Source organism: Magnolia sinica, chromosome 5 (assembly GCF_029962835.1).
Source record: "Magnolia sinica isolate HGM2019 chromosome 5, MsV1, whole genome shotgun sequence".
NCBI lineage: Eukaryota > Viridiplantae > Streptophyta > Magnoliopsida > Magnoliales > Magnoliaceae > Magnolia > Magnolia sinica.
This window is the reverse complement of record NC_080577.1, coordinates 30922641-30938125: the sequence shown is the minus strand read 5'-3', so window position 1 is coordinate 30938125 and position 15485 is coordinate 30922641. Positions and strand designations below refer to the sequence as shown.

The 15485-nt window shown below is 38.8% G+C and overlaps 1 protein-coding gene across 3 annotated transcripts in view; it reads right to left on the bottom strand.

Moving 5' to 3' along the window:
• Positions 1 to 12850, bottom strand: part of LOC131245894 (mitochondrial import inner membrane translocase subunit TIM44-2-like) — a 37045-nt gene extending 24195 nt beyond the window's left edge. Inside the window, exons 1-11 of one of the 3 annotated variants that reach the window (XM_058245644.1) lie at positions 12747 to 12850; positions 11361 to 11470; positions 10141 to 10224; positions 9913 to 9988; positions 9756 to 9800; positions 9228 to 9659; positions 9061 to 9129; positions 8616 to 8680; positions 1216 to 1284; positions 1005 to 1077; positions 780 to 884 (exon numbers count right to left, since the gene is read on the bottom strand). In XM_058245644.1, coding sequence (XP_058101627.1) covers positions 780 to 884; positions 1005 to 1077; positions 1216 to 1284; positions 8616 to 8680; positions 9061 to 9129; positions 9228 to 9659; positions 9756 to 9800; positions 9913 to 9988; positions 10141 to 10224; positions 11361 to 11464 — 1122 coding nt within the window. In that variant the 5' untranslated portion in view covers positions 11465 to 11470; positions 12747 to 12850. Of the gene's footprint in view, positions 1 to 779; positions 885 to 1004; positions 1078 to 1215; positions 1285 to 8615; positions 8681 to 9060; positions 9130 to 9227; positions 9660 to 9755; positions 9801 to 9912; positions 10049 to 10140; positions 10225 to 11360; positions 11471 to 12746 lie in introns of those variants that run through there. The other 2 variants (XM_058245646.1, XM_058245647.1) reach the window with 2 other exon arrangements.
• Between the last annotated feature and the right edge of the window lie 2635 nt (positions 12851 to 15485).

Here is a 15485-nt window from a genome sequence, read left to right as displayed (position 1 = left end):
TGTTCCCGATAGTGTGGTCCACCTGAACTACAGATAAGCCTGATTTTTAGGCCATAGGCCTAACATGGGGCGGCGCACCTGATGGTCAGAGTGAATTTCACAATACACATGGGGTGATGCACTGGATGGTCAGAGCGGATTTCACATACACATGACAGTGGGTCCACCTAAGCTGCTGATCCTTTGACCACCTGATGGTCAAAGTGGATTTCACATACACATAACATAGGGTGACGTGCCTGATAGTCGGGGAGGATTTCAATACACATCACGGTGGGCACATCCAAGCCACCAACCCTTTGACCATCTCTACCTACCCACCTATCTACCTATCTATAGAGCTTTGCTCATTTCGAGAGTTCTTCTCATTGGTACTCTTAAGTTCCTTTTCTTTTTTTTTTTGAGGGGTATACTAAAAAAGATCCAAAAAAAAAGGTAGTGAAACAAGGAGAACTAGTAGTTCTGAATGAAAGTCCAAATCAAGTACAAACAAGGCTCCAAAGAAAGCCTCTTTGTTTTTTGAAAGATGATGCAAATTTATTAAAGGAAAAGAAAATAGAAGAAAGAAATGAAAAAAGGCAAAGAAATGAAAAAACTAAAACTATACATAAACAAGGAAAAAAGAAATATGTATAAATCGAAACCGTCATGGTTGCTAATTTATATGCTTTGTTGTATGAGATTATATGCACCCTAGAGGCTTTCTTATTGAAGAAGAGAACTCTTTTTATATGGATGGCCAAACATAAGAACTAAATCAGTAAAGGGGTGCTACATACCTTATTATCAAAGAAGATACCCTGGCTTTCATAAGCTCTATGCTCTGCTCTGCACCGCTCAATCACTTCAGGACTACAATTCTTTTTTAATTTTTCTACATCACCCTGGTTGACATTGTACATTTGTCATAGGTATTTAGATTTCATAGCCCACCAAATGACATTCCAATGCAGATAATAGGAAGAAAGATATTATCTATTCTTAAATGGAATCTAACAACTTGCCTTGAGGTAAGCATTAAGGGTGGGCCGAATTGTTTCCTGAACTTCAGCTACGAACTCCGGTAAAGAGAAGGACCTTTTCATGCATAATGTTATACGCCAGAAGAAAAAAAGAAAGAGAGATAATAAATAAATAAATAAAAAGAATTCATAAGGTTTCTATAGTGAACCATGGAAGTACTGAAACTGATTCCAGAGATACTAAGTATCTTACGGGTCCCGACGACGTATTTCCTTAAACGATAGAGCAGCAGCTGTTTCTCCAAAAACGGTTTCATTCAAACTGTAACAGGAACCACAACAAAGTAATATAAATAACATAATTATAACACATGAAATATGGTTAGGCAATAAAACTTCCATTTGATGTCAATCAATAGAGTAGCATAAGCAATAGCAACGGCAATTGTGTCGTCAGTTTTCCATTTAATTGACAAGATGAGTATAATGGATCCATATTTAGTTTCTAGTTTTTATAGAAGACTGAACACATGGTGTTGATGTCCTGTGTTAGCTGAGCCAGGGTTAGTACTGGGTGGGACAGTGTTGGCATGAGAGTGTTGTCAATGTGAACCTCTGCCATGGCAAGTTCCAGTGCTTGGGTAAAAGAACAGCAGTGTCATGTGGGCTATCAATCATGAAAATTTGTCAACCTACCATACATACGAGAGAGAATTGCTAGCAGAAACGCTAAGATGACGACGTAGCCTTGCAAGTCTTAACATGTTAAAAACTAGGGAGACACTATTTACACCCGCCCTTTTTGATAGATACACCCTTTCTTTCTACCTTTAGTAATAAAATAGTACAAAGTGACCTAGTGTGCAATAATTTCTTATCATTTAAGGAAAAGGTGTGCTAGTGTCAAGTGGCAGGGTCTTGATAATCCCAATCTGAGACAGGCTGTGAAGGATCTGCTTAGACGAAGGAACATTGACATTGTTATCTAGTAGAATAAAAATTGGAAGGGTCCAGTGGTAGAATAAGCACATAATTATGGGGATGTTGTAATAATCAGAATTCAAACGGGTTGATGACAGACTATCTCAGAATTAGGGATACATTGTAAGAATCAAAATTCGAAAGGGTTGATGAGAGAACAATCTCAAGAATTATGGGGTATCACTAATAAAAGGCTTCTTCATCTTCACCACACAAGTTGCACTGGGGTGGCATTATCATCATGCAGAACAACAAGGCAGTATTTGCCAAACACAAATGGAAAGCCGTGTTGGTTTATTTCTCTTGTTCTTCAGTAAGGGATAATTTTCACCGATTGTTTTTGGTCGTCTATGGCCCTAATGGCCCATGGTTAAGGCAGATTTCTGGACCAGACTACTGACCACTTATGGTAGTGGAAGATCCCATGGTGTGTGGCAAGGGACTTCAATATTATTTGATTCCCTTAGTAGAAGTTGGGTGGGCAACTGGGGATCAAATCACAACATCCATGAGGCAATTCATAGAATATGTGGTCAATGTTACATGGACACTTCTACTTTTTGGGATTTCACTAGCTGACACTTGAGGAGACTTGAACACTCTAGGACACGACATGACACTTCAAAAACACGTATGGACAAACTGTCCAAGTGATGTCATCAGAAAGTGCTGAATGGTGGATACTTCAAGTATCATCCTTTTTTTTTAATTTTGTTACATGGATCTCTTTTGTCAGGCCAAAGATATCTCACTCCCATCCCTCAAGTGTGCCTCCATTCTCTTATTGTTGAAGAAAATAAATTGTAAAATTGTAAGGACTTCCTCTCACACTATGTTAGTTCAATTTCAATATAGATCATGGATATGAATATTGGTATTGTATCAGCCGATACTGCCATATCATATCCGTATCGGCATGGGACGATACATGATACAGGGTCGTATCAGCCCGATACGAAAAAACTAACCCGTATTGGTCTGTATCAGCCCATATTGGCCGATATGGGGCATATCGGCGCTGATACGCCCATAAAAGCCCAATTTTGAAACAAAAAATTCAAAATTGCATTCATCTCCTCTTCTTTTTTCATTTATACCATGGAAGAAGCTTAAGAACTCATTTTAGGCTAGATCTAGACCTATTTTGGGATCAAAACGAATGAATTGAATGGGATTCTAAAAATTGAAGCAAAGTGGACCATTATGGGAAAAATTGGAAAGAAGGATAAACCCAAGGCATCCCTGTATCCGTTATGATATGGCCCTATTTTGGGATCACTTTCTTTTTTATATTTTCATTTTCTTTTTGTTGTATTTTAATGTAAAATGGGGCAGTTGTTTTTTGGGACCGTAACAGCCGTTACATGGGCCGTAACGGTAAAAAATGGCACTTTTTTCTATATAAATCCATTTTTCCTCATTTTTCCACTTTTCTCATTCCAAAAACTTTTCAGATCATTCTATAGCAGATTTCAACCATTTATACTATAGTTTGTAGGATTAAAATAGTAGATTGAAGCAATTTGGGCGAATAGAAGCTCCAAGGGCCATTTTTTCAAAATATCAAAAAAGTAGTATATATGCTTTTTTTTTTCCGAATTCTAATTTTAATGCTTGATTGTGATGTGTAAACATTACAAATATATTATCATGTTCATAAATTCACCAGACAACCCAATACGATACTCTCACGAAAGAGTGGATCGTTACGCTACCATAACATGTGTCAAAACAAAAACAAAAACAAACAAAAAAAAAAAAAAAATTTGAATACATATTTGGAATATTTACATTATTATGGGTTTTTTAGGTATTTTTTTTAGAATTTTTTGAGCAAAAAATTTTTCCAACCATTGTGGGGGTTGTAACGGTCGTTACGCCCCTGTATCAATAACGATGGTGACCGTCACAGCCACCGTTACCAATACAAAATACCTTGGGTAAACATTCACTTTCTTTTTTATATTTTCATTTTCTTTTTATTGTATTTTAATGTAATGGACCATTGTTCACCAAATCATGCTTGATTTTTGTTTAATTAGGGTCCATTTAGTTGACCTTCAACAAGTCAAATCGACAGACAACATTCTCATCAAAGAATAGTTCGATACACCATTGAATACATAGTATTTTAAAATTTTAAAAAAAAAAAAAAAAAAAATTGATAGATTCTTGGATATCTCATTTTTCCTATTTTTCCCTCTTTTTTTTTTTGCTTTAAATAAAAAATTTAAAAAAAAAAAAAAAAAATCTGACCAATGCGAACCAATACGGCCCCAATAGGCTAATACCAATACGTAATGCCGTATCGTATCATTTTTTTGTCTGGTCAATAAACCGACAAATACCGACATTTAGAACCATAATACAAGTACTCTGACCCAAAAAAGCACAAGCTTTGTTGTTCTTTTAGGGAAGAATCTTTCAATGGGAAGAAGGTTTACTCTTGTTAAGTTTCTGGTCTCCGGAATATTCCAGTTTGCTTTATGCCTCTCTTCAGCATCTTGTTGGTGGTACTCTTCAAATATATATATATATCTATATATATGTGCTGCCGGTGGTGACTAGGAAAGTGGGTCTGCCGGTGGTGACTAGGAAAGTGGGTCATTTGCTTGGAATCTCCCTTGGGAAGAGAGAAATTGTCACAAATTCACATTATGAACAGGAAGAATGTGCAAAAGCAAATGAGAGAAAGGGTCATAGGGTTGGGAAATAATTGGAACCTTTTAGGTAAATGATGGTGGAGGTACAAGGAAGATTTTGTCTTCATGGAGGGAGTTTATTTTAAGTACAGGAAGTTCGATGGGGGTTGGTTCCTAGTTTACCATCGAGAAGGTCGCGGTTAAAGTTTGGAGGGAGGTTATTAGGCTTTAAAGGTGTTCATAAAGCAAATAGGGATCTTTCTCGTTGGATGGGCAACATGTTTGTTCAAGTAGTCTGTTATCTCATTGGCAAAGGTGATAATTGTGCTTTTGGAAAGATATTTGGCTTGATGAGACTCCTCTACCTGATTCTGCTGATTCTTTCCAGTACATGTTTCAGTTATTCACTACTAGAGTTGTACACGAACCGAGTTAGCTCAGTTAACTCCATCGACCCGACTCGGAAAAGCTTGACTTGACTTGACTCAACTCGAAACTAGGTTCAAGCCAACTTGAGCTGGTTTTTTTTAGCTCGAAAAAATTTCGAGCCAAGTTCGAGCTAGACCGAGTTCGACTCAACTCGGTTCGGAACTTGACTCGAACTTGACTCGGTTCAAATCGATTCAACTCGGATCAGGTTCACTTAATATAAATATTTATATATTTAAATAAATTATATATTATATATATTAAAATTTCTAAAACCTAAACTCCAACTCAGCTTGTAGGCTCAAACTTGAACTCGGCTCGAAAGATCAAGATCGATCTCGGCTCAAGCTAGCCCGAGCTATTGACCGAGCTAAGCTGAGCTGGCCAGTCAAGCTCGAGGACTGAGCCGAGTCGAGTTCGAGCTAGGTTAGCCAGCTGGCCGAGCCGAGCTAGGTCAAGCTAGACTCGATTCAACTCGTGTACAGCTCTATCCACTACTAAAGATGCTAAAGTGAAGGATTGATATGAATTTTTTTGGGGATCTATTGTGTAGACCATAATCTCACAAATGATGAATTATTATTTATGAGAAATTCCAATGTATTTTTAAAGATGCCATCATCAATGCAAGAACCGAGGACAGGAAAATCAGGAAATTAACATCGGACGGGTCCTTCAACACCATATATTCCTTCCAAGTTATATTTTCCTCTGATGGTGTTTCCTCTCCATGTACCAAAGTTTGGGGGACTCAAATTTCACCTAAAGTTCAAGCCTCGGCCTAGATTGCAACTCGCAACTAGGATTAGCGGCATCTTAGGAATGATTGAGGGGAAGTGTTGTTGGCTTCTTTTGGGCCTTGTGGGGAGATGGAGTTCGGCATCTCAAAGAAGCATGGACTAGAGAAAGGTTTCACATTGTTAATCACTGAAGGGAACTCTCTCCATAAAATATCTCGTGGGTTAGGCCTTGAAAGTTTACTTCTTTCAATGACAGATTAAATCTTTAGCCGCCTCTTTGGGAGCTCAATACTCATTGATGTTGGGAGATGCCAACAAGATGGTGGATAGAATCGCTAAGGAGGCAGCAAACCAGAGGGTCACTCACTATTGGCCACTAGATGTATATCTTTTTCTTCTTCTTTTCTTCTTTTTTTTTTTTTTTTTTGTTCCGTGTGTCTACAAGTTTAACAAAAGTAGCCAAGAAAGGGTGTGTCTATCAAACAAGGCAATGTTGATATCAATTCCCTAAGTTTAATAAGATTATAATATCCACAACAAAATTCTAAATAGAATCCATTTATATCATTTCATAAGAAACACAAAATCTTCAGGAAGTATCTCAATAGCAATATTAGTATTATGTCATCTCACACCGACACTATCATGTACACATAGGTCTCCTAAGAGGCTAGGCCTAGAGGGAGATGAAATTGTGAAGCGAAAGATGTCAAGCCTGAATTTTTATGTTGCATAGACACAAAAACAAGTGTTAGAATCCAATGCTGATATGGAGTACTAGACTTGCTAAGCTTGAAAATTGGATTTGTGGATGGACGGCTCCCCAATCCAACCTCTTTAAGCTCAATTTCAATCGGTGCTCTCTAGACAACCCTCACCCCATTGGGATTGGCAGCTTCCAGAGAAATGATCAATGGGAAGTGATGTTGGCTTTTTCTAGGCCTTGGGGGGAGGTGGAGCTGAATGTCATGAAGATCCTTGCACGAGAAGAGTTGCAACATGTCCATTACCATCGTCATCGTCGTTTAAGCCTTAGCCCAATTAATTGGCGTCAACTAGAATCTTGTTCCACAATTCCGCTCTATCAAGGATCATTACGTCAATTAGACCACAGGTTGTCAAGTCTTTTCTTACGACCTCCATCCATGTTAATGCAGGGGCATTTTCACACCGAGCTCTGAGTAAAGTAGCCTATGTGAAGCAGGGGCACACTCAGGGTGGACAGCCCATGTAAGGCGAGTGGCTCGTGTGAGGTGGGACCCATTTGAAGCAGGGCCAACGAGGGGGGTTCGGCCGAGGGCCTAACTCGAGCTATGAGATAAAGGGATTGATTCGCCATGCTCTATCAATTCGAGCTTTTAGAGCAAGTGATTAGTTGTCCTACATCAAAAGTGGTATCAAAGCGGGAGGTCTCATGTTTGAGACTCCTCATCGGGGGGCCACATGTCCTTTTAGGTCTTCGCCTTACCCTTTTAGAGCCTTCAAGTTGTACCGACTCCTAACTAGACTCCTAATCGGCACAAGGGTTGGACCGCGTTGCCTCCTCTTATTCCGGGATGTTAATGATTGGAAGGAATTAACTACATGCTATCCAGTGGATTTTGGCAACAAGTTGGGTCTTGGAGGCTTGCTTCTTGTACCAAGAGATTAAATCTTTAGTTGCCTCTTTAGGAGCTCAAAACTCCTCCATGCTAGGAGATGCCAATGATATGGCCGATAGACTCACTAAAGACTAAAGAGGGCAGTGTTGTCAATGCATAGATGCACCCAGACCAGGCAGGACCCAAACCTGGCATACCCAGACCCGATTAGTCTGGGTTTGGGTAACATGGACCCAACTTGTTGACAGCCCTAAAAGAGGAAGTGACGAGAGGGTCAAACAAGGCGATGTGAATATCAATTCCCTAGTTTTAAACAAGCTATAATATATGTACCATTCTTTATAGAATTCATTTCCATCTTTTCATAAGAATTGCAAAGCTGCTAAGAAGTTTATATAAACCTAACAAAAGATCGGTCAAGTTTTATCCTACTGGTACTTAGGAAGTATCTCATACCAATATTAGTATAATGTCGTCTCAATACCACAAAGTGAGTAAGATATTGAGCCTGAATTTTTATGTTGATAGATACATAAACGAGTGTCAAAATCTGATGCCAGTATGGACTTTCGAACTTGATGAGCCTGAAAATTGGATTCGCAGATTGGGTAATTTGTTCTTAAAAAATAAATATTCTATAAATGAATAAAAGGGTCATTTCCAATAGGCCATGATGTCATAACTCATTGTCAGATTTGCTTCTTTTATTCTTTTCTCTTTTTTTGAGGAATGTCAAATTTGCTTTTTTTTAAGAAGGCGTAATATGATATGTGAATTTTTTCTCGTAACAGCTGTGCCATAACGATTGATGTATACATAAGGTGTTCCAAGGTAGGTATATCCATACAATCCTTTGGAGTGTCACCCAAGAATCCAATGCAGGTCAGATTCATCTGACAAGTGATACATCTCCTACTTATGGAAATCCATGAAAGTCTTTACAATGTGGGACTGGTTTGGATGCTCCCAAGAGTTCGGTTACAAATAAACACAATGAAAAGTTACAAACAGACTAAAGATTTGCATTGGAACGTTAGAATTTGGTTGATTAGTTCATATATTAGTCTTCATAGATTGAATGTTTGTATCTTTCTCAATTTTTAGAAGAAAATCATTTTAATCAATTTCTAAAAGAAAAATCTTTTGTTTACTATCCAATTTGATCCAGCTCACCATAATCACACTGCTTGTTTCAATTTCAGAACATTGTTGTTTTCAATGGTGATCATAAAAAGAAAAACACAGGTGACGGAAAGATACTCTTGGATTTTGTGAACAACAGGATGATCACTTGTTTCCCACCGCTCCCGCATGTCCTCTGCTAACTGCCAACCAAGAAGCAGCAACATGTAATGATGAATAAACCACTATGAGGTTTGCTACGGATGCTCTCCCCTACTGCCTCACCACATGGTGATGCAGAACATTCATCTAGTAGATCCCACCATAAATGGTCAACATGTAAAAACCATGCTTATTTGACAACCTCACCATCCATGCATTGAAATTTGGACCACTGTTTCAAATTCACCTTTGAATGAACAGTGAACATCTCTGATCAATGAGATCTTTGCCGTGTCTCATCTACAGTTGGACCCTCTAGATGAACACAGCCTGGTAACAACAAGAAAAGGGGGCACGCTTCCCTGATATTTCACAACTAATATAACTGTGAATGTGTCGATGACATTTAAGCAATACCAACCTCCTGGCCCTTTGTTACAACTGGTTCGCTGAACCCACTTAGACGCTTAAAAACAGGATGGCCTTGCATCTGCAAAGAATTGCCAACTGATGAGCTACTCAATGAAAAGGAAAGAATGCATTTCCACAAGCATGACATGGAAGATCTAAAACAGACATGCCATTTACCTTCTCTTTGAATGCTTCCCATTTCTTACCCCAGCGCGACTGCTTTGTCGGTACAACTACCATATCAGTTTTCGTACTTGTACCTTCTTTTGGAGAAGAAGCAGCCGCATATTTCATCTGCCTTCTCTTACTTGGGTTGCTGCTTATCTCGTCCTTTACTATATCATATCCCTTCTTTGCTATGTCTATGACTTTTGCTTCCTTCAATTTCTGGAAGGCCGAGGAAACTTTTGGAGAGGTGGAAGAAAAACCAGATCGAAACCTGCCAAATAACGTATCAGAAGCCCCAGATGTTTCTCTAGACTCAGAACTCTGAGAACTTTCGGCTCCTGATGTGGGGTGGCTTCCATCTTTTACATTGGCACTGGAGTTAGTTGAAGCACTGGTAGATCCTGCAGAATCTTGCTTTCCGAGTCCAAATGTCTCTTTGACCTAAATCACATGATGAGGGAAAGTAAGAATGGCCAACAATGGAGAAAATGCAGAGCGCCCTCATTAGATTCAAGCATAAAAAGGTAGTCAATTCACCTGTTCTGTAGCAGCTGCTATCTTCTCTGTCATGTTAGCCGAAACCTGTGAATGATAAAAGGATTGGAACTCCAAATACAGAAACACGTATTCTTAGCAGTAAGTTTCAGAAACACCCTTCAAAACCTCAGGCTGTATTTGGAGATTTCAATCTAACCTTCTTCGCCGCAGCTTCAGCTTCTGTCCAGACACCATCCACTTGCTTGTACAGCTGCTCAGTTTTCTGCTTCGTTCTGCATTCAGCAGTTCACCATCTCTCGTAAATCAGGACCTCCGTTCAAGCATCTGCGAGCCTTGACATACACAGTATGTCTCAAACTCTCAACCTACAACTAGAAAATTTTGAAACGTAAAATGATGTGAAGCAACTATATTCTCATATTACCTAACTTTCAAATCTTCTTTAACTTCTTTCAGTTCTTCTGCTTTCTCCTTGAACTCCTTGATTGATTGTTGGAATTCCTGATTACTGACATAAAAAATAACAAGCATATATGTCTTTTACCATGAAGTTACGTGAGTGTTTCAAAGTGGAAAAGTGAGCAAATAAGGGCAGGCCTATTCTCTTTGCAGAAAGAAAAAAAAAATGTTTCTTTTTGTGATTTTGATTATGAAAATCACCTTTTAAGGTTTTAAACGTGTTTGGTTAGCCACTTAATCAAATTTTGAAAAACAATTTTCAAAATAGTACTTTTTCCCACAACGCCTAGCCCCCCATTTCCTGCGGACGTTTCCACTTCTACAAGCTTGCAAAAAGTACTCATCAAATCGAAGATCTCTCTGTTGTTGGAAGATCTGTCTGTTAATTGCACAGAGTGTAGAGCCATATCATGTATGGGTATGGGTCGAAAAAAGAGGTACATCCAAGACTTAAGTAGGCCACACCACAAGAAACATGAGGGATTCAACGCTCACCATTGAAACCTTTGTGGAGAAATTGTTTTTCACATGCATGTTTACAAACATGCACATTTTCACATAAGCAATTCTCAAGAAACAGGTTCAAAGAATTGTTTCTTGAAAATCAATTCTGCATTTGCTAGAAGCAACGCCAAACAGTCCCTAATATGGAGGCAGCAATTTTCACCCAGAACAGCAGCAGCAGCAGCAACAACAATAAAAAGACAAAACAAAGGATTTTGTTTAAGAGTCTTTTTTTTCTCTATAAGCTCAGATCTCGAATTCGATCAAGTCAATAAACATGACAGACAATCAACCACAACATCGTTGTCATTGTCATCATCGCCATAGCCATCTCCCAGCTTTTTTTCCCTCTTTTTTTTTTGATAATTTAGCCATGTCCCAGGCTATTTTGGGGCAATTAAACAAATCATGAACCGTCAATAAAGAATAGAAACAGGAATTTCATGGCATCTTAAAAGTTCGATGACCGGCCGCCCAGAAAACATCAACCCTCCTTTACCCAGGCTGTAAGCCAGCTAGAGCCATTGCTATGAGGCAGAATTCATTAATCAATCAACTACCACACAAAACATAAGAAATCATAATAATCATGAAAGCAGAAACCCCTATGCAAAATACTTCAATTCTTTCACAGCAACCAATAGATTTGGAAAAAGGCAGGAATTCTAGAACTTGTCATACCTTTTAGCTTCTCCTTTAACTTTTTTGGAGAATTCATTAAAAACGCTGAACCGACGAACACCCGAAACTCCATTCGCAGCAACCAATCGCAAATGCATATTCATGGTGGCCTAAAACAACAAAATCCAAAATAAAACACCACCCTTCGTATGGTGACATTGCTAACTTCTCCATGATTCCTTATATGGATGGGGAAAAACACAAAGAAAGCAATCATTTACACATCTATTTCTCCGAATCAGTCCCCCGGTGAGCCGGATTGGGTCATTTGCTTAGAGTCTTGATTTGCCAGATTTTGCCGAATTACACAATTTTTATTGTTTTTTTTTCTTTTTATCATAGCCATTGGATGTGGCCCACTCATCATAAGGGCATTTCCATCATAAAAGGCCTCGTAAGAGCACATCTCCTGGTATTCTTCGTAGTCGGTTCATTAACGGGCAATTTTTTCCTTCTATAAAAAAAATGGGTTTTCTCGATTAAAAAAACACACATACAGAAAAAATGCAAGCACAACTTTCTTCTGCTTTCAAAAAAAAAAATCGATTTTCCTCCATCTTCTCTTTGAGCATTCAAAGGATGAGTAAGGAGTGGTTGTGTAGGGATTTTCCTCGGCCTGTGCATGCCAGAGAATATCCGATCATTAGGTGTTGTATCCTAGAGATAACGCATCAGGAGCCTCTGCACAGGCCGAAATCGTCCAAGGGGAGTAAACTATCTCAAAGAAACGACGACGTCCATGCCTTGTCCCGACGGCAGATTGTTTCGATAATCATCATCCGATCAGGTGTGGAGTTCCAAAGAGTTTGCCATTCAATTGTTTCCTACATCTGTTTAATACAGTAACAACAGGTTGCACCAAATATAATGAAATATCATGATATTTCACTATCAACCATTCTAACTTGGTGTAAATTTTCAGATATTTCATGAAATTTGGTGCAACCACACACACTCTGAAGGAGAAAAACAAAAAATACCAAGATACATTGAAGAACCAAATACAGAAAATGCGGTATCAGCAAAACCCAGAAAGGAAAAAAGAAAAACGAAAAGAAGATGTCTTTAGGGGGTGTTTGGATGCCTGTAAGTTCTGAAAGTGCGAAATGAGTTATCGGTAAGTCACTTAAGGGCCGTTTGGATGCCTGTAACTTCTGTAACATGTAAGAAAGTTACAGGTGACTTTCTTACGGTTTGTGTTTGGGGGAGAAATGTTACAGGTAACAAAGTCTCAACCTGTAACTTTCTATCAGGTAAGATTGCAAGAAATGCAACAGTGGAATTAGATGTTTTTCAAGTCACAGGTTACTTTGTTACAGGCAACGGCCATCCATTTCGAATTTGGGAGAGTTGGTGGGAACGCAGCTGCATTGAAAGTGCACCTACCTGCTCTGACACAACGTCTCCTTCTCCCTCTCTCAGCGTCTCCTTCCCTCTCTCTCAGCGTCTCCTCCTCTCTCTCAGCGTCTCCTTCCCTCTCTCTGACCTAGCAAGGTAAGCCCTAACCCTCGTTTGTTTTTCTTTTTTCGTTTTTCTTTTTTCTGTTTTTTTTATTTCATCATTTTTTTAATTTTGCTTAAGTGCGGAACGGCCGGGGCGGTTTCGGGCCCCCAAGTGCGGGGCCCACCGTGATGTACTTACCTTACAGCCGCACCGTCCATCCTTATTGAAAGCTCACTTTAGGATATAATTTATAAAATGAAGCTGATCCAAACCTCAAGTCGGCCACACCACAAGAAACAATCTTAACTAAATCCCTACCATTAAAAACTTCATGTGGTACACTGGAATATTTATCCGCCATCCAACTGTCAACGAGGTAACAAAGACTTGAACGAAGTGACCACACAAATATCTTCTTGTTCCAAAACTTTTGTGGCCCACCCGTAGTTTTTAATGGTAAATTACTATTGTTTTTTATTATATGATACACTTGAGATTGAGATCTTAATTTCTGGATCATGTGTTTAAATAAGCTTTCAACGTGGATGAACATTAAGATGTTTGGTAATGAAAAGCAATGTGCTCAAAAAGTGCAACTCTATTAGGCCGAGCGTGAGAAAAATACATCACAATGGATCCAATCCAGTTTGGCTAGTGGATCACTATTGGTTGGTTCTTTGTGGGCCCGTGCATATTACATGTGTTTTATCTATGTTGTCTATCCATTTTTTCATATCATTTTAGGACTTGATCTCAAAATGAGGAAACTTGGGCGTATCTCAATCTTAGGTGGACCACACAATAGGAAAATGGTAGTGATTGAATGTTCATGATTTAAAACCTTCTAGGGCCATTATAATGTTCATTTGATGTCTTATCTAATAATTAGGTCCTAAGGACATTGATGAAGGGAAAAGCAAATATTAGTTTGATTTTAAACTTGGCTCTCGAGAAGTTTTTAAGTTATAAGTAGGCCCACTTTTACATGTTTTGTAATACACGGGCCTACTTTTAGAATCCACTCAACGATTAATTTAGCTTAAGAATCAACTTGACTATTCATCTAAGTGATCTCAATAAAATTACATACCTTTATCATAACTTTTTTATATGTCAATTTGATTTTTTTAACAATTCCATACTCCAAAGTCAAATTGGTGTGAATATACAACATCTTACCTGCAACTAACTTACAAGTTATCCAAACACAGAAATTAAGTTACATGTTAGTAAGTTACAACTTACACCAAAATAGGATTACTTGTAACTTTCTTTCACTTGTAAGTAGGTTACCTGTAACTAACTTACAACTTAAAAAACTTACAGGCATCCAAATGCAACCTTACAGGTGGTGCTTGGGGGAAGAAATTCACTTGTAGGTCACTTGCAACTTATAAGTCAATTACAGGCATAACTTCTGGAAACTTCATGGGGTTGGGGTGAGGATCACTCCCTTATAAGTGAATTACAACCAACATTTTATTTTATTTTTTATTTTATTTTTTTTAAAGGGAAGAGGGGGAAAAGCATCTTTGTGCTCTCTTGAACTATGATGGATTAAGGGTACAGCCCAACAGATATACGGTGCATAGAGAGACGTACGAGGATTTGGAAAATGAGAATCCGACTATTTCAAAAGAAGAAGCTAGGGCTCTTGTGGGAAGAGGAAGACGCTAAGGTTTCTTACATATGAAGCCTATAACTTTCTTTCTTAGAGAGGGTTCCAAAAAGAGAGACGGGATTGCATGTGAAAGAAGCAAAGTGGGGCCCACCATGATGTTTGTAAGAAATCCATCTTGTCCATCCGTTTTACCAGATTATATTGCAACGTGGACCCAAAAATAAGGTAGATCCAAAACTCAAAGTGGGTTGCACAACTGAAAACAATGAGGATTGAATGTGCACCATTGAACCATTCATAGGAGACGGAAGTTTTCGACCAGACTATTTCAGTTTATCTCAACATGTATTGTTGGCATGGGGATGGCTCGACTAGCAGAATCCACTTGCCCGACTCTTTCAGACCTGATTCAACCCCAACTGAATGAGTGAGTCAATCTGAACTGAGTAGACTTCATCCAATCCAAACTTAAAAATAGTCAAGTTCGGGTCGAGTTACTCAATAACTCAACTTAATTCTACCTGAAATCCAACTTGGTATTAACTCGACTCAATCCAAAATTGATCAACTTGTATATATATAAAAAAAAACTCAGATTTGACATTTTAGATCTGAGATGCCGTGTAGTCGATGGAGAAGTTACAATTCCAGCAGGTGCATTTAGGTTCTGAGCTGTCATTTTAGCCCACGGATACCCACTGCATCTGACTCGACTCGGTGTATACTCGACCCGACTCATTACCTATGACCGGGTTGGACTCGATCTAAGTTAGTCTAGACCACACGTGGACTCGGACTGGGTCAGGCATGCTGGACTTGGTACCGAATTGAGTCAAGTTTGAGTTAGGTCTATTTCAAAATCAAGTCGAGTCGGATCTGTTCATACTTGTTTTGGCTGAGTCTTGCCGTGACCAATTAGAGTAGGTCTCTTGTGATCTGTATGGGCACGCATGCCACACCCAAGGATTTTCTTGAAGATATGTACGGAGCTGCCTTAGAAAGTGGAGCCAGCCACAGCGTATCAATTGTTATCGATAGAGCGATTGAGAGGAATAATGAAC